The sequence below is a fragment of the Narcine bancroftii genome, chromosome 4 (assembly GCF_036971445.1).
Source record: "Narcine bancroftii isolate sNarBan1 chromosome 4, sNarBan1.hap1, whole genome shotgun sequence".
Taxonomy (NCBI): Eukaryota; Metazoa; Chordata; class Chondrichthyes; order Torpediniformes; family Narcinidae; genus Narcine; species Narcine bancroftii.
In genome coordinates this window covers 200,538,170-200,563,514 of record NC_091472.1, presented here as the reverse complement: position 1 = coordinate 200,563,514, position 25,345 = coordinate 200,538,170, and the positions used below count along the sequence as shown (strand labels likewise).

The 25,345-nt window shown below is 48.2% G+C and overlaps 1 protein-coding gene across 3 annotated transcripts in view; it reads right to left on the bottom strand.

The window, feature by feature from the left end:
• Positions 1–22,606, bottom strand: part of slc5a1 (solute carrier family 5 member 1) — a 74,342-nt gene extending 51,736 nt beyond the window's left edge. The window contains exons 1-5 of one of the 3 annotated variants that reach the window (XM_069933621.1): positions 22,374–22,606; positions 13,431–13,502; positions 4,591–4,695; positions 1,578–1,637; positions 1,154–1,258 (exon numbers count right to left, since the gene is read on the bottom strand). In XM_069933621.1, the coding sequence (XP_069789722.1) occupies positions 1,154–1,258; positions 1,578–1,637; positions 4,591–4,695; positions 13,431–13,502; positions 22,374–22,496 (465 nt within the window). In that variant the 5' untranslated portion in view covers positions 22,497–22,606. The remainder of the gene's footprint in view (positions 1–1,153; positions 1,259–1,577; positions 1,638–4,590; positions 4,696–13,430; positions 13,503–22,373) is intronic. The other 2 variants (XM_069933619.1, XM_069933620.1) reach the window with 2 other exon arrangements.
• Between the last annotated feature and the right edge of the window lie 2,739 nt (positions 22,607–25,345).

Below are 25,345 nucleotides of genomic sequence, written 5' to 3'. Positions count from 1 at the left end.
GAAGGGAGGGAAGGCACACCACTGAACAGGTGGAAGGCAGATGGCTCTGTGATTGGAGAGCTCTCATTTTGTCCGGATGCCTGCCAACATTTTGATGAAGGACGTGTGCCCAAAACGTCGGTTATGCATCTTTATCTTGCTCGTGGCCCCTCTTCCTGCTTTCTCCCCAGATCCCTTTGATCCCAATAGCCATACGGGCCGCATCCAGCTCCCTTTTGAATAGATGGCACCCAGACATAAGTCCGACCGAGTTCCGTTCTGAATGACCAGTCGGATCTTGAAATGGATGCAAGTCAGGCGTTATGCTGCTCCGAGCCGATGCATTCTTAAACTGGATCCATTGTCCACCACCGCCGGCACCTAGGCCTGCACTCACCTCCCCCACCTCGAACACCGGGTCTGCCACCACCTTCGTGTCCCAAAAATGGAACACATTCGGTGGCGTTGGAGTCTCGGCACTCTCCCGGCCCGTGGCTGGCACCAATGTTGGTTCATCAAAATAAACAGCCCCTGGATCCCAGGGACCTGGTGTGTAATTTTTACATTTACATTTTATTTTAATATATACAGTTTTTCTTTAGGTCGTAAGTATTAGTGGTTGTAAGTCACGTATGTTGTAAGTCGGGACCACCTGGTATATCTAAAGGAAAGTTATAAAGAGGGGGAAATTATAAAATGAGGAACTAGAGTCACATTCTTGCAGCAATTGGAGGGTTGAGGGGTCGTTGAGAGATTTATTATTTTATAACCACACGCAAGGAGGCCAGTTGCTTCCTCTGTCCTGTGCCAGCTCTCAGGGGAGCAATCCCATCCCTGCCTTAGCTCTTGAACCCATTCTCTCTCATACTTGGTCTTTACTCCCATTCTCTGACTCTCAGAGGAGATTGACAGGAGACAACTGACGTCTTGGGATTCAAGGAGAGAGACTTGAAGGCGGGTGTGGGGGGGGGGGAAGAGATGGTCGTGAGGAGAGTGTGCAAACTCCACACGGCCAGCGCCGGTGGTGAGGATCATACCTGGGTTTCCGGAGTGCCCAGCTAGCAGTTCTGACCACTAGCTCCGTCATCCAAGGGCTGCTTCTACCCCCAACGTCAGGACAAGTCGGTACACTCTCCTTGTTTGGTGTTTCGGTTCAAAGCCAGGGCTAACTTACCGAGATCTTGGTGAATATGTAGAGGAAAAGAGAGAGCGTGGAGAGGTAAATCCTGATCCGATTGCCCCCGAACCGCTTCTTCAAGTATTCCGGCATTGTCACAACCTTGAGGGTGAGAAGGTAGTCAGTGTCAGATCTCTAACCAGAAGATATAAAGGAGGATTTAGGGGCCCTGTGTGGGGGAACCCCTGTTACTACTGGGTGTATGTGTATGGCTGGTCCATCCCTCGCTGATTGTACTGTGGCTCCTCCCCCTTGATTCCCCCAATAAAGGTAGCAACGCCATAAACCTACCACCCCAGAATGAGCTTGGGTCTAGGGTCAGCAACATGAGATGTGCCTTCTGTTTATGGTGACAAAAGCCTATCAGTCAGGGAACGTCTAGCCTTTGGAGTTATTGAGAGGGTTAGGGTTAACTACTTACCCCAGCTTTGACGTAGATGGGTACAAAAAGCCATCCCAGAACAATTACAATCACCAGTGCCTGTGGGGTGAAGAGGAGTGAAAAGTTATGGTCACATCTCGCATGAAACCGGTGAAAAGGAGTGGGAGCAGCATGCAGAGGGGTAAAGGAACAGTCGACATTTCAGCGCGGATAGCGTAGTTCCGCCGCCAGCGGTCGGGACCGGGGTTCGAATCCCGCACTGTCTAGCAAAGGTTGTGTGCTCTCCCCGAATCGGCGTGGGTTTTCCCCGGGGGGGGGGGGGGGTGGCGGCTTCAGTTTCCTCCCACGATCTCTCTCAAGGTTGCTGTGCAAGTTGATGGGGAAGTTACGAAGGTGCATGATGTGCTGGCCTCATGGGGGCTGAGTTCAAGTGCTGTGAGCTCATGTGTGGCAGAAAACTCTGGTTCCGACCACACTTTTAATTTTTAAATTGAGACGTCCTGCTTTTCCATTAACCTACACCCACCCCCCTCCGGTATGTTTGAAAGCTGGGAGGAAAGTGGAGCGAAACCCACGCAGACACGCGGAGAACGCACAAACTCCTCACAGGACGGTGCGGGATTCGAACCCTGGTCCCGATCGCCGGCACTGTAAAAGCGTAGCACTAACCACTACGTTAACTGTGCTGCCCTTGGAGTATTGCGTTCAGTTCTGGTAGGTGGAGATTTACCAGGATGTTAAAAGACTGAAGTGCTGGAAGAACTCACCCAGTCTCACAGCATAGGTAGGAGGTAAACATACTGCACATTATCGATGTTTCGGGCCAGAGCCCTTCCTCAAGGTCTAAGGGTTAGGATTAGCTTTAGAGTGACATCTATTCACTTGTACCTTCAGGAAGGACTCCAGTCCGAAATTTCAGTTATTTATCTTTCTACATGGAAGAAATAAAATGCTGGGATTACCCTGGCAGAACGGAAGTGGTATGGGAATGTGCAGGATGCCAGTTTGTGTGTTTGTGGTGGGTCACCAGTGCCAACATTGAATCTGGTGTATTATGTAAATAGCAGTTCTGACCTGGAGCAATCGTCAACAATAATTGGGGGAATGTGGCAGAATTTGTACTTAGGACATTCTTGGGCACCTGAATGGACTTCACAAGGTTGAACCTCCGTGACCACATTTAATACAGGCTCTTACAAGTAACATTGAGATGATTGCTAATTTATTTTTTTATCAACGAATTAAAACAACTGTGCTGAATCTTCAAGCTTTGAGGGTAAGGAGCTCGTGGACCTCTTTATCTTCCCAATTTGTAGGTTTTGCAAATTAGACTCTTGGAGTTTGCCAAGGTGGACTAACGGAAGAATTCAGCCACTTAAGTTGGAATTCGAGGGCCAAACCCATCGGGACCATTGCCTGAAGAGGGCGCACAAAATCAGTGAAAGGCCAACATGGCCTGTTTCAGCTCTGTAAATGGTTATATGGACGCTGTGAGACCGGCTGAGTTCCTCCAGCATCTCCGCGTTGTCATTACAATCACAGAGTCTGCGGACTTTTGTGTTTCACTTTACTGCGATATTACCTGAATTGGAGAGCATGCCATATAGAATCATAGAACACTACAGCACAGAAACAGGCCCCTTCACCCCTTCCAGTTCGTACTGAACCATTTTTTCCCTAGTCCCCCAGTCCACAGCCCTGCACACCTCTCTCCTCCATGGCCCTGTGCAAATTCTTGTTAAATGTTAAAATTGAAGACAAGTTCACAACTTTAGCTGCCAGCTCGTTTCACACAGATTTCCCCCAGTGTGAAGAAGTTCTCCCTCATGTTCCCCCTGAACTTTTCCCCTTTCACCCTTAACCCATGTCCTCTGGGTTGTATCTCACCTACCTTCAGTGAAAAAAAGCCTATCTGCATTTACTCTATTCCCCCCCCCCTCATAATTTTAAATACCTCTATCAACTCTCCCCTCATTCTTCTCTAGGGAATAAAGTCCTAACCTGTTTAATCTTTCCCTGTAACTCAGTTCCTGGAGTCTGGACAACATGCTAATAAACCTTCTCTACACTCTTTCTATCTTATTGATATATTTCCTGTAGTTTGGTGACCAAAACTGCACACAAATCTCCAAATGTGGCCTCACCAATGTCTTATACAACTTTACCATAACATAACAGCTCTTGTACTCAATACTTTAATTTATGAAGGTCAAGATGCCAAAAGCTCTCTTTACAGCCCTATCCACCTGAAACACCACTTTCAGGGAATTAGGTATATCTGAAGCAAGGATGACAGAGCTGGGGCTTTTGTGTTTGGGTAGGGTTTGTAGAATAGGGGAAGAGGGTGGTTTAAACACCCAGGATCCCTGGGCTTGTCTCGAGAGGGATGACGTACCAAGCAAGGAGGAACTGATGAGCCTCTACAACACTGACTCAGCTTCCACTGCTGTCCTGTCAACAGCAAGTGAGGATCTGCAAGATGGCTCTGGGAAGGCTGTGGAAGAGGTTTAGCAGATTGGGGACAAGACCAGAGCTGCAGGATCCAGAGGTGCAGTGAGAGAGGATTAAGGGAAACTGTCCCCACTTGAGGCAATGGGCTACAAACCAGGGGGCATTGACCAAGGTGGATGAGGAAGGAAGTTTTATGCAGTGGGGCAGATTGAATTGCTGGGAGGGACAGGGTCAGTCCCAATGGTCAGAAAAGACCTGGGCAGGAAGGGGGAGAACTGGCTCAATTTGTTTACATTGAGAGGATAGCGCCCTCGGGTCTCCTTTTACGTAGTTCTGTTTGGACTCAAACTGAGGGCAAATCAGTGAAGGTTCAGAAGGCTGCTCCTGGGACGAAGGGGGATGCTGTATGCCTGCTCCATGCAGGCCAAATGGTCTCCTGTGCCCCTGTGTCTAACACTCTTATCAGCCCATCTGGGAATTCAACCTGGATGTTGGTTTGGATTCTGGTGACCACCTGGTTGGGAAAACATTAGCCTGAAGTCCCCACGCATCAGCAGGTCATCAGCAGACGTTCTGTGGAGGGAGTTCAGTGTACACGTACATTCCACTCAAATCCACCGGTGGCGATACCACCCGCTGCGCCATTCCCGGCCAATCCCACGAAGTGACCGCTCCCAATGTTGCTGGCAAACAGGGAAGCTCCAATCTGAAGGAAAAATAAATCAGTTATGTCCAACATGAGGGATGGGACCAGGGAGAGGCGTCCTGTCATGGGGAATGGGGGAGGGAGGGGAAGGGGCAGTGGTAGGGAAGAGGAGGGGGAAATGGAGAGGGGGAGGGGTCCCATCATGGGGAATGGGGAGGGAGGGGAAGGGGCAGTGGCAGGGAAGGGGAGGAGAGGGGAGGGGGAATGAGAGAGGGAAAGGGGTCCCAACATGAGGAATAGGGTAGAAGGAGGGGGTCCCAATCCCATCATGGAAAGGGATAGGGGTCCCGTCATGGGGAATGGGAGAGGGAGAGAGAACCCATCCATCTCCCCCACCCCACATTGAATCCTTCCATGTTCACAGACTCCTATAACACAGAAGCAGAACCTTTAGCCCATTTACTCCATGCTGACCTGGGTGTCCACATTAAACCCATATCCCTCCACTCTTTCCCTATTCATACCCTTCCAAATGCCTGCTACCTGCCACTTCCTCTGACACCACATCCCTACAACCACCACCCTTTGTGAAAAATTTACCCCTCAGATCCTCTCATAAACCTGTGCCCTCGAGTTCCAAACTCCCTCACCTTGGTCTCCTGGCTGAGCCCCTCCTGTTGTTGGAAACCGCTACAACTTCATCCCTCCCCAGTGGGTATAAACCTAGTCCGTCCAAATTCTCCTTAATTCCCCTGCATCTCACCTTTCAATACGTTCAAGGGGTTGACTGTAGCTACCTGCCAGAGTTTGAAATCAAACCAGATGTTGCCAGCTGTGAGCCAGAGGGGGCTGTTTATTGACTGGCTACCTACAAGGATGTGGGTACCATGGTACAGACAGGGTTGATGGTCCAATAGTCAACAGAAACTGCACCACAGAGCGGGGAGGAGGTTTAAGTCTTTAACCACATTCCGTTACATTTCCCACTGAGTGAGAAATGTTGTTGCAGTCAAGAGAGGAAATCGTAGGGAAATGCTGTTGGCAGGAAGAGACCCAAACTGAGAAAAAAACTTTCTGCGGAGCCTGCGGAGATTGGGCGTGTCGTCGAATACTTGATCAGACTTCCACAGGTGCCCTGCGGAAAGTACCTGGCCTGGCTGCATCACCGCCTGGTTTGGCAAGTTGACTGTCCAGGAATGCAGAGGGCAACACACATAGTCCATTCCTTCACAGGCTCCGACCTCCCATCCGTTGAAGGCATCGACGTGAGGTGCTGCCTCGGGAAGGCCGCCAACATCGTAGGGACCCTCTCATCACCCTGGTCGCAACTTCTTCTCGCTGCGACCTTCGGAAGGGAAGGTGCGGGAGCCTGAAGACCGGCACCTCCAAGTTCAAGAGCGGCAGCACAGCGCCGGCGATCGGGACCAGGGTTCGAATCCCGTGCTGCCCGTAAGGAGCTTGCATGTGTCTCCCCGTGGGCTTTCCCCAGTGGGGGGGCTCCGCTTTCCTCTCACCGTTTGTTACGGACCGGGGGTGTTGTAGGTTAATTGGGTGGCCGAAAGGGCCTAATCTAGAAACATTTTCTTTCCAACAGCTGTTGGGCTATCAGATCCTCCCCTTGTCACACAGATCACAGACTGTTCCAACACCACTTTTACACCGTTACAAAGTCACCTTTATTTCTTCCGCTCAGATAATTGTGAATATTGGTGATTTGTCTACATTCAGTGTTTAGTGTCTCTAACAAAATTTATGAAATATACGATGATAGGTTTTTTTTATATGCAAGGTTTGGCTGCGGCAAGTGTGTGAGAACATTGTGCAATGTGTAGGACGATGAACTCCTGTCATGTTATGAACAGTGTGAGTCAGGTCAGGCTGCCTGGTGGAAGGTATTTTCTCCCTCTTCCTGGTTGTGTGGTTTCCTCTTGTGGTTAGACATTAACTGAGAGAAACACGACAGGCTGCAGACACTATGATTATGGTGAACACACCAAAATGCTGTAGGAACTTGGCTGCTCTATTCAGCGTCTATAGGAGACAAAGATATGTTGCCGACGTTTCGGGCCTGAGCTCTTCTTCAAGGGAAAAAAAAATCATAAAAGGCAGGAACAGGATACAACCATTTACAGCACAGCACATAAACAGGCCAGTTTGGCCCTACTTCTCCCTCCTAATCCCACTGATCAACATTTGGTCCATAACCGTCCACACCTCTCCAGTCCATATACTTATCCAACCTTGAATAGTAACAACGATCTCGCCTCTACCACCACTGCCGGAAGTTCATTCCGTACCCCCACCACCCTCTGTGTGAAGAAATTCCCCCCCCTTGTGTTTCCTGTAAACTTTTCTCCTTTCACTCTCAATCCATGCCCTCTTGTTTGAATCTTCCCCACATTCAGTGGACAAAGCCGAACCACATTGACTCTATCTGTCCCCCTTATAATTCTGAATTCCTCTATCAAATCTCCCCTCAACCTTCTACGCACCAGGAAATAAAGTCTCAGCCTGCTCAACCATTCCCTGTAACTCAAACCCTGAAACTCTGGCAACATTCTCATAAACCTCCTCTGCACCCTCTCTATACTGTTTATATCCTTCCTGTAATTCGGCGACCAAAACTGCACACAGTATTCCAAACTTGGCCTCACCAATGCCTTGTACAATTTCAACATTACATCCTAACTCCTGTATATATCAGAAAGTCTCATAATTCAAACCAAGGGAAAGGAATCCAGGCCACCAAAAGGTGTTAATTGGATATAATAAAGGTCTATGTGAGAATTTATCATGTGTGCACCAAAAGGGAAAGAAGATACTTCGGGGAGAAGGGGGTGGGGGGTGGGGGGCAGGGCAGCTTAAGGAAAGCTAGTGAAATCAATATCAATGCCATCTGGTTCGACAGTGCCCAGTTAGAAGATGAGGTTTACAGGTGGTCTCAGTCTGGCAGTGCATGAGACCATAGACAGACATGCCGGCAAGGGAGTGGGATGGAGAATTGAAATGGCCAGCCACTGGGAGATCCACGCTATTGCGCAATTTGGGATTGTACTCGCTGGAGTTTAGAAGATTGAGAGGGGATCTCATAGAGATATATAAAATTCTGGCAGGACTGGACAGAATGGATGTGGAAGGGATGTTTCCAATGGTGGGGGAGTCCAGAACCTGGGGCCATGGTTCGAGGATAATAGGCAAACAATTTAGAACTGAGATGAGGAGGAATTTCTTTACCCAGAGGGTGGTGAATCTGTGGAATTCATTGCCACAGAGAGCAGTAGAGGCAGGTTCATTGAATATATTTAAGAGGGAATTAGATATATTTCTTCAGTATAAGGGAATTAGGGGTTACGAGAGAAGGCGGGGACGGGGTACTGAACTTTAAGATCAGCCATGATCTCATTGAATGGCGAAGCAGGCTTGAAGGGCTGAATGACCTACTCCTGCTCCTATCTTCTATGTTTTTTCTTTGTTTTTTTTTTAAGACAGAGCCAAGGTGCTGAATGAAGCGATCTCCCAGTCTGCATCCAGAGTCTCCAACGTAGAGGAGACCATAGCGGGAGCATCGGATGCAGTAGATGTCTCCCAGCAGATTCACTTGGAAGGACTCTTGACTGTTCACTTACAGTCTGGTTCAAGTATCTCAGTGTCTTTGTTACACTGAGAGAGCTTGGGTGAAGATGAGAGGTTACATCCCACTGTTTACACCAGAGAGTGGTAATTATGATAAAGATACTGAACAAGGAGAGAAATCAGTCAATACACTCCAGCAAATGATAAGGATGCCTGGCTCAGTGTGCCAGGCATCTGGCTTCCGGTTATAATCACACCGAACTGCTGGGGGAACTCAGCCAGTCTTTTCAGCATCCATAGGAGACAAAGATATGATGCCGATGTTTCGGGCCTGAGCTCTTCTTGAGGGAACCAGCCAATATTTAACTAATCTACTAGAACATTGGCAGTAATCTTGTAATCCACGTTTAATAAAGAAATAGGTCTTTAAGATCCCATTTTTAATGGGTCCCTATCTTTCTTAGGAATAACTGTAATAAGCACTCGAGAAAAAGAATCCAGAAAAGAACCAGTTTCCGTCACCTGTTTCAGAACATCCATCAACCAATCCTAAAATTCTTTATAAAACTCAGAAGTAAAACCATCCTCTCCTGGGGATTTCCCCCCACCTCCACAACAGTAAAAAAAAGCATCTAAGTATTTAACCTCTGCATCCCTTAAAGATAGTAAAGCCAATTCAGACAAAATGGTGTCGATTTTAGCATTATCTTCTGATACTTCAGAAGTATACAATTTCTCATAAAATAAATGAAATTCATCATTAATTTCCTGAGATTTATAAGTAATCGACGTGTCATGTCCAATAGCATTTATTGTCCTAGAAGCCTGTTCAGTCTTCAATGGCCATGCTAACACTTTGTGAGCTCATTCACCCAACTCAAAATAACATTGTTTAGTCCTCTGCAATAACTTCTCAAACTTATAAGTTTGTAATGAATTATACTGCAGTTTCAAATTAGTTAAACAAACTTTTTAAATTTCCATGACATCTCACTGTACTTCTTTCTCCAAAGTCTTTCTCTAAATAATTTGTCTCAGACAAATGTATTTTTAATTTTAGCTGTAAAACTAATAATCTGTTCCCTCAAATAAGCTTTCAATGCATCCCACAAAACAATATCCACCGAATCCACATTTTATTTTCAAAAATGACTGCATATGATCCCTGATAAACTTAATGAAGTCAGAAGTTTTCAACATCGGATTAAATTTCCATCTATACACATTCTCCACTGTCTCAGAACCAGTACAAGTAATTAACAACAAAGAATGATTAGACAAAATCCTACTCTTATATTCAGCCTTAAAAATTCTTCCTTGCAGTTGCGCTGATACTAAAAAATAAATCTATTCTAGAGTAAGAATCATGCTGGGATGAATAAAAAGAAAAATCCTTCTCAGTCAGGTTCATCTTCATCCAAATCTCTACCAAGTTCATGTCCTTCATTACCATCACTAACTGTTTGGCCATCTCAGTCCTGACTACCTGATTTTGGAGATTTATCTAACAACGGATCCAAACAACAATTAAAGTCACCTCCAACCGATATTTTGTCATTTGCCTGATTTAAATTTTAAAAAAAAGAATCCACCATGAATTGTTCATCATCTGTATTAGGAGCATAAGCATTCATTAAACTCCAAGCCTCTGAAAAAATTTTGCAATTAACAATCAACAGCCTGCCAATAGCTTCAAAACGGAATCCAAAGTAAAAGATAACTTTTTATGAATTAAAATAGCAACACCCCTTGCTTTGGAGTTGAAATAAGAAGCTATAACTTGCCCAACCTTTAACCTTCTCTCTTTAACTTTTGATGTTCCTTTTCAGTCAAATGAGTCTCTTGCAAAAATGCAATATCAACTTTCAACTTTTTAATATAAGCGAGTACTTTCTCTTAATCGGATTATTAAGCCTGTTAACATTAAAAGTAGCAATAAACAAAGATCACCTCAAAGAAAGAAAAAACAAAGAAATCCCCATAAAAAGAATCCCCTCCCAAAAAAAAACAACAATATTAATGTAGAACCCTCCCCCCAATTACACAGGAGTGACATATGCCACTTTGGAAGGATTGCCACTTGAACAATCTCCCCCCGAACAGAACAAATAACAAGAAACATAATCAAGTGGTCAAGTATGATAAACCACTTCCAAGTCATGATGAACTTGGTCATCATTGATACCAATGTCAATCAACTGTTGAGTCTCCATCTTCCACTTTCCATTCTTTCCTTTCAGAACTGAAACAAGTGGTTGAGCAAACTGGTCTTGCCCCTGCTTATTGACAGGAAAAGAATTAGCAAAGGTAAGAGTTTCAACATCATTACCAAAAAAACTGAGCCTGATAATCCCCATAAAAATCTTGTAACAGAGCAAACTTATAGAACTTTCTTCCACAAAACAGCTTTAGGCAAATTAAATTCTTTACGATGCTTAATAATAGCTTGGCTCAAATCAGCATAGATAAAAACTCTATTATTCTTAATAATTAAATGACCCTGATTACGTCTAGCATTCTGCACTGCAAGTCTTAAAATGAACTCTTGATCCTGATAACTGAATCAGAACGGATCATGGTGCTTGACCCCAAAGTGGTTTTGTTCTTATTGCTTGATGAACTCTGTCCAGTTCCAAGCCACTCGGAAAATAAGCTGTTCCCAAAACCTCGGGAATTCACTATTGAAAAAATTGAACCATCAATTTTAACATTATTCCTCTGACTCTAATTTTATAATACATCAATCTTCTTCATGCACACCGAGGCCAGGCATACAAATCAACTGCAGAGCATTCAACCACAGAGTGAAGTCAACTACACAAGGACGGTTGATTCTGTGAACTTTGGACTCTCCAGTCTTCCCACTCCCCCAGTTCTGGGTTTTTGCATCTTCCAGTCCTCTCACCCCGGTCTCTGCCTCTGCACAAGGAGGGGGTAAGATCTCCCTCCACCTTCACCTTCCTCTTTCAGATCTGCTTGAACCTCAGCTCCTTGACCCGTGCTTTCACCGTCAGCTCTGACAGCAGGATCTCTGGGTCCCTGCCAACCTTTTCACCATGAAGCTTTGCACACTTTAGCACATGTGGATAAATTCATCTTTTGCTGCTGTTGAAATCTCCGGCTTTAGACCTTTGCTCAGCTCTTCTCAATAAAAGATATAAGGCCTTATCAAAACCTGAAGCTGATCTCAATGCATTTATTGATTTCATTCTGTCCATGAAATATTAATTAATGATGAACCTCATTTAAAAAATGTTCAAGCTCTGATAACCCAATCAGATTCAAAACAAGTGAGTAAGTTCTCTTGAAAAACTGGAAGCTGTGAAGAGCAGTTTGATGGGTTTGGTGGCCTGCACCAGCCTCCAGCCCTCCAACAGCACCATCCTGGCCAGGGGCTTCACCTGGGTCTGCGCGCAGTATCTCTCCTACCAGACTGAGACCAGAGGCAAATGGGAAGAGCCACACCTCATCTTCCGACTGGGGCACCCACCAACCAGATGGCATTCTCTGGCTTTCATTAAAACCTTCTTCCCCCGTCGCCTATCCCTATCCCCGTCTCCCGCTTCCCCCGTCTCCTTTCACACAGACATGATAAATTCTCACTTTTCCCCTTATTATATCCAATTAACCCCTTTTGTTGGTCTGGATTCCTCCTCCCCCACCCCCCCCCCCCCACCCCCAGCTCAGCCCTGAGGCTTTCTGAGATTTAATTTTTTAATTTAGACATTTTGGTCCACGAGACCGTTCCGGCCATGAACCTACAACCCCCAGTAAGTTTCGAACGGTGGAAGGAAACCAATGCCTCCAGGGAAACACACGAAAGACACGGGGAGAATGTACAAACTCCTTGAAGACGCCGCGGGATTTGAACCCCGGTCCCGATCGCTGGCACTGTCAAGGTGCGGCGCCAACCACTACATTGGCCTTTGTGGCTCATTCTGCTTCTTCCTTGAAGAAGGGCTCAGGCCCACAACGTCGGCAATCTATCTTTGTCTCCTACGGACGCTGAAAAGACCGGCTGAGATGAGATCCCCCAGCATTTCGGTGTGTTTATACTACAATCTCAGCATCTGTAGCCTGTCATGTTTCACTTACAGACCCAAGAGCAGGGAAGCCCTCTCTCAGATTCAGGCTTCTTTGCTATTGCCAGGGGTCCTGAGGTATGATTAAAGTTTCCTTGTGCCTGCCATTCAAAGGGTAAGCAAGGAGTCACTCCTCAGAGACACGGACACGCAGGAATGCTTCCCAGAGAGTGAAGAAGGGGAAGCCACAGGCCATTTGGCCCTCAGGCTTCTGCTGGCACCTACTAGATGAATCTCATCGGTCCCCTTCCATGAAGCCTCTCACACATGGCCAAAATTCTTCTCCTTCGACCCCTCACCTGGGAACTTTATGGAGAAATGTCCTGGGATGTTTTAGGGGTTTCGCTACTTTTGACCTTTGCTCAGTTCTGGTCAATCAAAGATACAAGGTCTTATCAGCCCTCGAAGCCAATCTTAGTTAGGCTTTTATTGATTTAATGCTCTCCATAAAAAAAAACTGATATTTATTGAGATGATGTTTCAATTAAAATAAATGTTCAAGACTTGATAATGAGGAAGAATGCTGATTTCATCAAAATCGTTCACATATCTTGGACAACGGCCAACCTCATCCATGGCAATATTCCATCAGAATAGCCCGCCAACGGAGGCTGTCATTCCAAGTTAACATTGGTCAATTGCACTGTCAATCAGAAGAGATCTGCCACATGTCTCTCCCAGTTTACTCGTCAACCATTGACAACCTCTGGCCTCCGGTCACGGTCCGTCACACAGCAGGATCCCCCATGCATTTCAACAATGACTGACAGAGGGACTTCTCTCCCCGAAGGGTCAGACACTGATTTACCTTGGGACGGGGAATGGGGGGGGGGGGGGGGGGCCGAGGAAATGGGGAGGAGGGGCATAGTTGGATGTGAGGGGACGAGTAGGTGGGGCAGGGGTGGAGGTGAGGAGGAGGTGGTGGAGGAAGGAGGGGGTGGGACAGTGTGGAGATGGAGAAGGGGAGGTGGAAGAGGGAGAGATAGGTGATGATGATATTATACTCTCACAGTGATACCACCCCCTCCCACAGCGATACCACCCCCTCCCACCCACACAGTGCTATCAGACCCTCCTGCAGTGATCTCCCTCATCTCTCTGCCATTGCACTCCTGTGAAATTGAGGCGAAATCTCCTTACCGGCCACCAGCTCATGCTCCTGCCGGCGAGGAAGAAGCCCCCGACCGTGCCGCGGTTACTCCGTACCATTGCCTGTGGGAAGAGGAGCACACGTTACTGGGCCAGCGGTGGGCTCACTCGATGCGCTACACTTGACCCTGGCCTTGGCCCAGAGCAAGTAATCCCATGCGCCCTCTCTGGGCGCAATCTGCAGCCCCAGTCAGGGCGACGGATCCCCGCGCCCGCTGGTAGCCTGGCCCTGGAGTCGCAGGTGGGCTGGACACACAAGGGGATATTCTGCTCCAAACCTCAACCCTTCCCGCCGGTGCTGTTCGATCCGCCGAGTTCCTTCGGCAGATTGCATTCCGATCGTATGGTTCCGCCTGGGATGGGGCTCTGGGCAGGTGTGAAACCGGCCTCACCAATCTCACCGGCGCCTCAACCAGCCCAGCCCACACCCATCTCCCCCGACGCCCCGCAGCAGGCAAACCCCCCACCCCTCCCAATCCCCCGGCTTCGCACTGCCATAAAACACGACATCACACGTTAAATACAATTACATTCGCATGAAGATTTTAAAAATATATAAAAGAACAGAAAATGAACAACTTGTAAGAAATATTCCCAGAGCCAGTGGTGCAACAAAGAGCGTAGCGCAGGCAAAACCACTGAGTTAACACACGCAGACCACTGGGGAACCGCAGCGGCGTCACTGGGGCAGGTGTCAAACCCCTCGCCCCATGGACCCCCTCCCGTACCAGACCGCACAGAATGCTTAGCAATGTTTTTTTCTACTAAATGTTACTCGGAAATCACAATTCCCGTAGATCACTGAATGTTAACGGCAATCTTCCTTTGGCTTGGCTTCGCGGAGGAAGATTTATGGAGGGAGTAAATGTCCACGTCAGCTGCAGGCACGTTTGTGGCTGACAAGTCCAATGCGGGACAGGCAGACACGATTGCAGCGGTTGCAAGGGAAAATTGGTTGGTTGGGGTTGGGAGTTGGGTTTTTCCTCCTTTGCCTTTTGTCAGTGAGGTGGGCTCTGCGGTCTTCTTCAAAGAAGGTTGCTGCCCGCCGAACTGTGAGGCGCCAAGATGCACGGGTTGAGGCAATATCAGCCCACTGGCGGTGGTCAATGTGGCAGGCACCAAGAGATTTCTTTAGGCAGTCCTTGTACCTTTTCTTTGGTGCACCTCTGTCACGGTGGCCAGTGGAGAGCTCGCCATATAACACGATCTTGGGAAGGCGATGGTCCTCCATTCTGGAGACGTGACCCACCCAGCGCAGCTGGATCTTCAGCAGCGTGGACTCGATGCTGTCGTCCTCTGCCATCTCGAGTACTTCGATGTTAGGGATGAAGTCGCTCCAATGAATGTTGTGGATGGAGCAGAGACAACGCTGGTGGAAGCGTTCTAGGAGCCGTAGGTGATGCCGGTAGAGGACCCATGATTCGGAGCCGAACAGGAGTGTGGGTATGACAACGGCTCTGTATACGCTTATCTTTGTGAGGTTTTTCAGTTGGTTGTTTTTCCAGACTCTTTTGTGTAGTCTTCCAAAGGCGCTATTTGCCTTGGCGAGTCTGTTGTCTATCTCGTTGTCGATCCTTGCATCTGATGAAATGGTGCAGCCGAGATAGGTAAACTGGTTGACCGTTTTGAGTTTTGTGTGCCCGATGGAGATGTGGGGGGGCTGGTAGTCATGGTGGGGAGCTGGCTGATGGAGGACCTCAGTTTTCTTCAGGCTGACTTCCAGGCCAAACATTTTGGCAGTTTCCGCAAAGCAGGACGTCAAGCGCTGAAGAGCTGGCTCTGAATGGGCAACTAAAGCGGCATCGTCTGCAAAGAGTAGTTCACGGAAAAGTTTCTCTTGTGTCTTGGTGTGAGCTTGCAGGCGCCTCAGATTGAAGAGACTGCCATCCGTGTGGTACCGGATGTAAACAGCGTCTTCATTGTTGAGGTCTTTCATGGCTTGGTTCAGCATCATGCTGAAGAAGATTGAAAAGAGGGTTGGTGCGAGAACACAGCCTTGCTTCACGCCATTGTTAATGGAGAAGGGTTCAGAGAGCTCATTGCTGTATCTGACCCGACCTTGTTGGTTTTCGTGCAGTTGGATAACCATGTTGAGGAACTTTGGGGGGCATCCGATGCGCTCTAGTATTTGCCAAAGCCCTTCAAAGGCAATAGTAGTGAAATTAAACACCTTTACATGACAATATCATAAGGCACAGCCTAAATGGATTTACATCGTTTCATGTGGCCCAAGTGAAAATTCGGTAAGCAAACAACAGAATTCAAAATAAAAACGTTTAATCACTCCATCAACATTATGTTAAACTTTATTGTTACGTGAGATACATTGATGGATTTGAATTTGCATAATCAAATGATGTAGAACTTGTAGACAAATGCAACTGGAAATAACTCCCCTAAAAATAATCAGGGACAAGGACACAAGTTTTTCAGCAATGAGTGAACATCTCGACTCATTCCGAACTTTCCTACCGTTCGAAACTGCGAGCTTGTGAATCCCTTCAATGCCTTTCGCCAACTCAATTATCAATTGATAATATCGCAAGATCGGAAAGCCTTGATGGTCATTTTAATGTCACCCCCCCCCCTCCTCTGATGGTGTGTGCGGTCCACACCCACCCCACTAGTGGCACCAGTGGCGATCTGGATGTAGTGGTTCAGATGGTGGTGGTGGGAGAGGGGGTGGTGGTTCCAGAGCCTGATAGCTGTTCTGTACTTGGTGATGGACTTCAGCACCCCCCCTCCACACCCTGAGTTGATGGCCAATGAGGAGGATGTGCTTATTTCCACCCCCCCCCCCCCACCTAGCCCCCATACACCCACTGCCAGGTTCAGCTCCCACTCAATCTACAAATCCGCAGAGGACACCACCATTGTTGATCAAATAACTGGAAATGATGAGGATGGAGATCCAGAACCTGGTTGGGTGGGGCCAGAAGCACAGACCTGCAGTCAACTTCACCAAGACCAAGGAGCTGGTTATTAATCATGTGAGGTCAAGGGAGAATGCACCTATTCGCACGGATGGGGCGGAGTTGGAGAGAGGGGGGACCTTCAAATTCCTGGGAGTCTACATATTAGAGGGGGTCTCCTGGGGCCAGCACATCGAGGCAACTGTGTGGAAGGCCTAAGGACTCTGAGGTGATCTGGCGTGTCATTGAAAACGCTATCAAACTTCTACAGGTGCACTGCCTAAAGTACACTGACTGGTTGCTTTACAGCCTGGTTTGGTAATTTGAGTGCCCAGGGACACAGAAGGCAGCAAACATAGTCAGGTCCATCACAACCTCCAACCTCCTATCCACAACAGACATCGATGTGAAGCTCTACCTCAAGAAGCAAATACACATCACTGAGGACTCCCATCACCCTTGTCACAACCTCTTCTCATTGCTACCTCCAGGTTCCAGGACAGTTTCTTTCTGACAGCTCTCAGGATCTTGTTACCTTAATAAAGGATTGCTTCAACACCTCAAAAGGATTGCCTGCACTATTTTCTTTTCACATAAATGTAAACATACAGCAAAGTAACAGGCCATTTTGGCCCACAAACCCGTGCTGCCCATTACACCAATTGACCTACACCCCGGGTACATTTCAAACAACAGGAGGAAACTGGAGACCCCGGGGAAAACCCACGCAGACATGGGGAGAACAGACAAAGTCCTACAGGCAGCATGGGATTTGAACTCCGGTCTCGAACACTGGCATTTTAACAGTGTTGTGCAACCGCTAAACCAACCATAACACCCAAATGATTACAAAGTCACTTTTTGTAATATCATTTTGTAATATTTATTCTCTTTTTTATTAACGTAAGTATAATTTTCTAGTTGTTTTTTTTTGCTGTTTTAATTTTTTTCTACAAGGCATCTGTTTGCCTGCAGCAACTAAGATTATTACTGCATGTCCAATATCACTATCATCAACACTTCTGATGTTCTAATAAGATCTGAGCCGATCCCATCATGAAGCGGCAGGTTCTCTGCCCACACACACATCTACTCAGTGGGGCACTGCGTCCCAGGTCGGGTTCAGTGAGGGTGGCATTATGCTGGGGCGTCACATGAACAGGCGGCCACCTATGCCCAAGGTTGGTGTCGCGGTTAGCGCCATGCTGTTACAGTGCCTCCCACCATTCAAAAGGTACTGGGGATTGTAGATTAATTAGGTGCAAATTGGGAGGCATGGGCTCATGGGCCTGTCACCATCATGTATGTCTAAATTTAAATTAAAAATTGTCTTTGAAGGTTCTGCTCCCCCGCAAGGGGAGAAACATGGTGCTGAAGGAGCGTTAGCATAAATTCAAGTCATTTGATTTAAATACAGGCCAAAGGGGAAGGGTGAGGCTTTAAAAGAGGTCATCCCATGGGCAGGAGAATGTTCAATATCCACAGATTACTTAATTTCTTCTTGTGAAATCATTAACTTGATTTCCCAAAGGACAGGAATGAACTACCATTACTCTAACTCATTCCAATGAATCTCAAAAGTCAAATGTGACAGAAATAGATATGTGCTTGGGAGATAAATTGGGGAAGGTTTTTTTTTTATTGTAGGTCACATACAAACACTTTAAAACATATCTTATTTAAAATACTGGAGTTCAGTGATAGTTTAAAGTGTGATTCTGTTTTCATGTTTAAAGATAATTAAAAACAACTTTTGTTTAAATAACCATTTGTCTTGGTAAATATCTATTGCTGCTGGGTTTTGGGGTCCTCTGGGCTCGTAACACAAGCATAGCATGGTCTTAAGGCATATCGGAAAATCTGTGGGGCAACACCACCTGCTGCCCATGTCTTGGAATTATATTATTAGTATATTAACATCATAAAGGACCCCAAGTTAAATATGAAAATCAGCAGTTCAAACAGTGCCCTTTATATAACAAAGTTAAAAATACATAAGCGATGTTTCAGGCTTGAGCCCTTCATCAAGGGACGGAAAAATGTCGGCAGGCATCCGAACAAAAGAGTAGGGACCTCCTTCACCCTGGTCACAACTTTTTCTCACTGCTACCTGAGGATTGGCAACTCCGAGTTCAGGAACAGTTTCTTTCCAACAGCTCTCAGGCTCTTGAACCTCCCCTTGTTGCACTGAACATAAACAGCTCCCACACCACTAAAGGACTAACTGCTCTTTTTGATAAATGACACTTTAGTAACTGTGAATATTTATTATCTTTCTATCTTTTGTATTTATTCTCTTTTTAAAGTGAACTGTTGTGGTTGAGTATTTTTCTTTCTGAAAGGGTGGCATGGTTAACGTAGTGGTTAGAGCAACTCTGTTTCAGCACCACCAATCTGGGGTTGAATCTGCTGCTGTCTGCCAGGAGTTTGGACATTCTCCCTGTGACCTGTCTGGGGTGTCCTCCGGCCACTCTGGTTTCCTCCCATGTTCTAAAGGTGTATAGGGTTAGCAGGCTCATTCAGCCCCACCACAGGCACACCCAGGAGGTGTCCTGCCAACACCTCCTCCCACCAAGCCACCAGTATTACTACTCAGGTACCTGCCCAATTCCCCAAGTCCCTCCAATGGCTTCCTCCCTCTGTAACCCTGTGGTCCTGGGCCTTCACCCCTCCAAGGCATTGACATCAGCTCACAGCAGCATCCGTGCCTTTAACAGCTGAAGTCTTGAATTCTGGAGCCTCCTGCCCTCAAATTCTCTTGAAGGACACATGACCTAGTTTCTGAGCTTGCAGTAGTCTGGAGCTGCAGATCATGGAAAGGTTGCAGGTCCATCACCTTTTCAAATGTTTTAAATGAGCTGACTGCACAGGACAACACCTAATGGAATCGTAGAGGTGGGGATGTTTGAACACAGGGTGGAGTTGCAGATGATCAATGGCACTTTGCAACCAGACAAGGGAACACGGGCCAGGGGACAGTCTCTAGGATTGCGAGACTCCATTTGGCAGTGTGGTGAACTGCAGTTGTCTGGGGTGGGTCCAGCATGTTAATAGGGACTAGTATCATAGGGACAAAGAGCACTGAAGCAGGCCCTTCAGCACAACATGCCCATTCACACATCATTTACCCACAGGTCTGCAGCTTCTGCACCTTGCAGAGCCAAGTAGTAGTAGCCAAGCATTTAAGAATGCTTCTTAAATATTGTGGGAGCACCTGTTTCCATCACCTCCTGTTCCAGACCAACTGCCATTAAATGCTTGGTATTCATGGTGAAGTAGTGAAATAGATTGGCAATGGCTGGATGGGAGAAGCCAGAGAGTGGAGATGGATGATTGCTTCTCAGACTGGAGGCCTATGAGTAGTGGTGTGCCTCAGGGATCAATACTAGGACCAATGTTGTTTGTCATCTATATCAATGATCTGGATGACAATGTGGTAAATTGGATGAACAAGTTTGCAGATGACACTAAAATTTAAGACATTGTGGACAGTTAGGAAGGATTTCAAAGCTTGCAGAAGGATCTGAACCAGCTGAAAAATGGCAGATGGGTTTTAATGCAGACAAGTGTAAGGTGTTGCATTTTGGAAGGACAAACTGAGAAAGGGCATACTTGGTAAATGGCTGGGCACTGAGGAGGGTGGTAGAAGAGAGGGCTCTGGGAATACAGATACATAATTCCCTGAAAGTGGTGTCACTGGTGGATAGGGTGGAAAAGAGAGCTCCTGGCATATTGGCCTTCATAAATCAAAGTATTGAGTATAGGAGCTGGGATATTACATTAAAGTTGTATAAGGCATTGGCGAGGCCCAATTTTTGAGATTTGCTTGCAGTTCTGGTCACCAAACTACAGGATATATTAATAAAATAGAAAGTTGCAGAGAAGATTTACTAGGATGTTGCCCAGACTCCAGGAACTGAGTATAGGGAAAGGTTAAACAGATTCAGACTTTATTCCCTGGAATGTAGAAGAATGAGGGGAGATTTGATGGAGGTATTTAAAATTATGAGGGGGTAGACAGATAGGCTTTTTTTCCTCTGAGGGTAAGTGAGATACAAACAAGAGGACATGGGTTAAGGGTGAAAGGGGAAAAGTTTAGTGGGAACATGAAGGGGAACTTCTTCACACAGAGAGTGGTGGGAGTGTGGAATAAGCTGCCAACTGAAGTGGTGAATTTTAACATTTAAGAAGAATTTGGACAGGTCCATGGATGGGAGAGGTATGAAGGGCTAGGGACTAGGTGCAGGTCAGTGGGACTATGCAAAAAAAGTTCAGCACAGACGAGAAGGGCTGAAGGGCCTGTTTCTGTGCTGTAACGTTTTATGGACCTATGGTTTTAAATATTTTATTTTTTAAAATCTATTTACAAAACGGTAGAAGCTCATTCCGGCCAAGTAAACCTATGCTAATTAACCTACGTTTTGCAGGATGGGAAGAAACCCACGCAGCCCTTAGAATCAACGGCGGATTCGAACTCGCGGCCCGATAATAACGTGGCGCTAACCCGGTCTCCGCCTTCTCACCTTAAAGCCAATCGAGCGGCTGGTTTCAAGGTGGTGCAGGGACAGCTGGAGAACTTGGACTGGATTTCAGGCGCGCTTGGAATGGGGACCCGCCTCAGATGATGCTGGGAACCACAGCCAACAATGAACTGGCCTCGGAGGTCCAGAGGAGGTGGGGACACAACGGCCTGTGATGCTCCAGTCAGGTACATGCAGTGCCGGAGCCCAGGAGAAGCGCGTTGTCCGAACGAACGCTTCTGAAATCCACCTTCCCTCCCACCCCCTTCGAAAAAACCCGCGCGTTGCACCGCTCCCGCGTTTTCGGTCAAAGCCGTGCGCCATGGGCAATGAGCAAGAAGGTCCCTCCCGATGGCCAAGAGCAAATCAGGGCGCGAATGATGCCAATGGGTGCGGGGACTGCTGAGGCGGGTGGGCTGGGGTGCGCCTTGTTTAAAGAGTGACCGGGGGGGGGGGAAATGAGAGGGAGATTTATGTTGCCAGGACTCGGTGGGGGGGGGGGGCGGTAGCTGAGCTCCAGGGTGAAGCCTGAGCAGGCTGGCGCGCCGGAGGCTGAGGGGCGTCCGTCCAGCGCCTTTTGCCTAGAATAGGGGCACGGGTTTAGAGATTTAACAGGAGGCGGAGTGGGGGGTAACGGTTTGCCCTAGGGGCTGGGGGCCTCTGCGCCCGCGGGGCTGTGCGCGCGCCACGTTCCGCGGCTAGCGCCGAGGTGCGCCTAAAGGAGCAGCAGCCCCGTTAAAAGTATAGCATAGAAACTATAGAAACTTCGTAGTGTGCTGCACGCGTACGATAGTAAAACATCGCCAATACAGTTTCATCAGCCGTGGCAAAACATTTGCACAAATTAAAGCTTTTGCCCAAACAGACTACTAAAATTAAGATGGAACGGTGGGGGGGGGGGGGTGGAATGTGTGGAAGAGGCTGTCGGGGGAGCTGGTGGGGGGTTTTATGACTGCACGGATCAGGTGGGTTGGGATACGAGCCAAATGCGGGCAGCTGGGAACGTGAATGGGTGGGACATTTGGTCGGCATGGGCCAGTTGGGCTGAAGGGCCTGTTTCCACGCTGTATGATGCGGGGGCGGGGGCAGAACAAGGGCGAGTTTTCAGAAAATGGCAACATTCCCAACAATTCTTCATTACCCTCTGCTCCCCTCAACCCCTTCTCACCCTGCGCCTGACCTGGAACACAACCCCCTTCCTGCCCTTCCTCGCCTTTCGCCCTTGGGCGTTAGCTCCGGTTGGGTGGGTAGCCGGGGATGTGCCGCTTCTGCGCCCCGCACCCAAGGGTGTCCCTGCCCGGGGCAGCGGTGCCTGGCTCTGCCCTTCCACAGGCTGCTTGGAAATGTCCCCAGAGTTGCTCGGGCTCTCTGGGTAACACCCCTCAGAAAGAGCAGCAACGTTCTCCGGTGCAAGCAAAGGAATAGACTGCCAAACCAGTCCACCGGCTTCCAAACACATGCAAAGGTGGTTTAAAGCGAGTGGAGTTGTGGCCGGGACTCACCCAAATGCCCACCGCCAGAACCACCAAGAAGTAGATGACAATGACCGAGATGTCGGCGGGGTTATTGATGGCCACCGAGCCCTCGGGCTCGGGGCCGGGAGTACTCGTGGTTGCGCTGTCCATCACGTCGCTGCCCGGGGCTCCGAGGGAAACGGGAGAGCCCGCCGCGCCGAGCCGGCTTTATACCTCGACAGCAGGAACGGCGCGTCGGGCGCTGCGGTTAATGATAAAACCAGGAACTCGACGCCTAGTTTCTGCGCGGACACGCACCCGTGGGGGCGGATGAGTCGGGCGCGGATGAGTCGGGCGCGGCGCCCACGTGGAGCGCGCATGGTCCGAGATGGCACTGCTGTGGGATCGGGGGGGAGGTGGGAAGGGAGTTGTTGGTGGGAGGAAGGGGAGGAGAGATGGCAGCGGAGTGAGGAGGAGGGGTGGGGGAAAGAGAGAGGAGGGGAAATTGGGGAGAGGGAAAGGTGAGGAAGGGCATGTAGGGGAAGGGGGATTAAGGAGTGTGGGGGAAGGGGGGATGGAGATAGGTGGAGATTGGGGGAGATGGGAGTGAGTGGGGAAAGAAGGAGGGGAGGTTGGAGAAAGACGAGGAGGGGAGATTGGGGGAAGGGGATGTAGGGAGGGGAGGATGTGTGGGGAGGGAGATGTGGTGAGGGGAAGGGTGTGGGGGAAGGAGAGGGGAGATGTCGGGAGGGGAGTGGAGAAAGGGGGAAGGGGATGTAGGGAGGGGAGGATGTGTGGGGAGGGAGATGTGGTGAGGGGAAGGGTGTGGGGGAAGGAGAGGGGAGATGTCGGGAGGGGAGTGGAGAAAGGGGGAAGGGGATGTAGGGAGGGGAGGATGTGTGGGGAGGGAGATGTGGTGAGGGGAAGGGTGTGGGGGAAGGAGAGGGGAGATGTCGGGAGGGGTGTGGAGTGTCTGGGGGAGTAAGGAGGGGTGTGGGGGAAGGGGGTAAGGAGAGGTATGGGGAGAGGAGATGGATGGAGATATTGGGGGAGATGAGAGGGGGAGTAGGGAAAGAGGGCAAGGAGGAGAGATTGGGTGAGGGATAGGGAAGGGGATGTAGGGAGGGGTGGTGGGGTAGATAGTGGTGGGGGAAGGGGGAGTAAGGTGAGGTGTGGGGAATGGGAGGATATAGATGGGGATTGGGGAGATGAGTTGGGAAGGGAGATAGGAGAAGGGTGAGGAGGGGAGATTGTGAATGGGGTAGGGGATGTAGGGAGGGGACGTGGGGTAGATAGGGAGTGGAGGATGGGGCACAGCCGAGTTAGTTTTGACAGACACGGCAAACTCAATCAGGGACTAATTTAAGGGCATTATTGATTTTTTTTCTCTCTGTTTTGCACATTTCTTTATTTGTTTATACGTGTCTTCTGGAGTACAGTACAGTTTTATTTGTACAACCAATAAGTGGTAATTTTGCCTGGCCCACAGGAAAAAAGAATCTCAGGTTTGTTTGTGATACCATGCTTGTAACTGACAATAGATCTGAGCTTGTTACTCTCCTCTCTTCCACTCACCATCCCCACCTCCCCTTCCTGTTGACCCACATTCTCTCCATGTTCATCAAACCTGGCATCAATCATCTCTTTCCCCCACCCCCACACACTTCAGTCTCCCCGCTCCCCCATTTCCGGGTCTTTTCATCTTCCAGTCCCCTCCCAACCACTGCCTGGCCCAAGGAGGGGGGGTGGGATCTGCACTTTCCTCCCGTCACCTTCCTCTTTCAGACCTGCTCGATCCTCAGCTCCATGACCCGTGCTTTCACCGTCACCTCTGACCGCAGTGTCTCTGGGTCCCTGCCAACCTTTTTGGCAGGAAGCTTTCTTGGGCAAAGTCCTGGCATGTTTCCCACTTTACCACTTCTGCGTAAATTTAGATTTTTTTGCTGCTGTTGAAATCTCAGACTTTACTTTTGACCTTTGCTCGGTTCGTCTCAGTAAAAGATACAAGGCTGTATCATGACTCAGAACTGATCTTAATTTATTTATTGTTTTTCTGCTGTCAATAAAATATTAATTGATAATGATGATTCACTTGAAATTAAACGTCAAGGACAGCATGGTTATCAAGGGCAGCCCATTCATCGAGGGCAACATAATTATCGTGAGCGGCACAGTAAGTTTGGGTGGCATGGTCATCGATGGCAGCACGGTTATTGAGGGCAGCACAGTTAGTTTGGGTTCCACAGTTATTGAGGGTGCCACCGTTGGCGTAGCAATTAGCACAATTACAGCACCAGCTATTGAACCGGGGCTCGAATCCTGCGCTGTCTGTAAGGAATATATACATTCTCCACGTGTCCGCGTGGGTTTTCCCCAGGGGCTCCCGTTTCCTCTCACCATTTGAAACATTGTAGGCTCATTAGGGTGTGATTGGGTGGCACGGGTTCATAAATGGCCTGTTTCCGTACTGTATGTTTATTTTAAAAAAAATCTGATGATCAGGGCTGAATTAATGAAAAGATGCCCGATTCCATTAAAATTGATCCCACAGCCAACCCCCTCACTAAATGAGGGACTGGATAGAGTGGACACAGATGTTTCCAGTGGTGGGAGAGTCTAGGACCAGCGAGGACAACGGAAGACTCTTTAGGACAGCGATGAAGAGAAGTTTCCTCAGCCGATGGTAGGGAAGGGGGTGTAAATCTGTGGAATTTGTTGCCACAGACGGCTGTGGAGGCCAAGCCATCGAGTAGGTTTAAAGCACAGCTTGGTAGGTTTTTGATTAATACAGGTATCAAACCTGATGGGAAGAAGGCAGGAGGATGGGGCCGAAAGGAAAAATACATCTGCCATGATTTGAATGGTGGAGCAGACTTGATGGGCTGAATGGCCTAATTCTTTTCTTAGGTCTTGTGGTCTTAGGGCACTACATTGAAGACATCTACAGGAGGCGCTGCTTCAAGAAGACAGCCAACATCTTAACTGACTACAGTTCGGCATTAACACCGTCATCCCCTCGA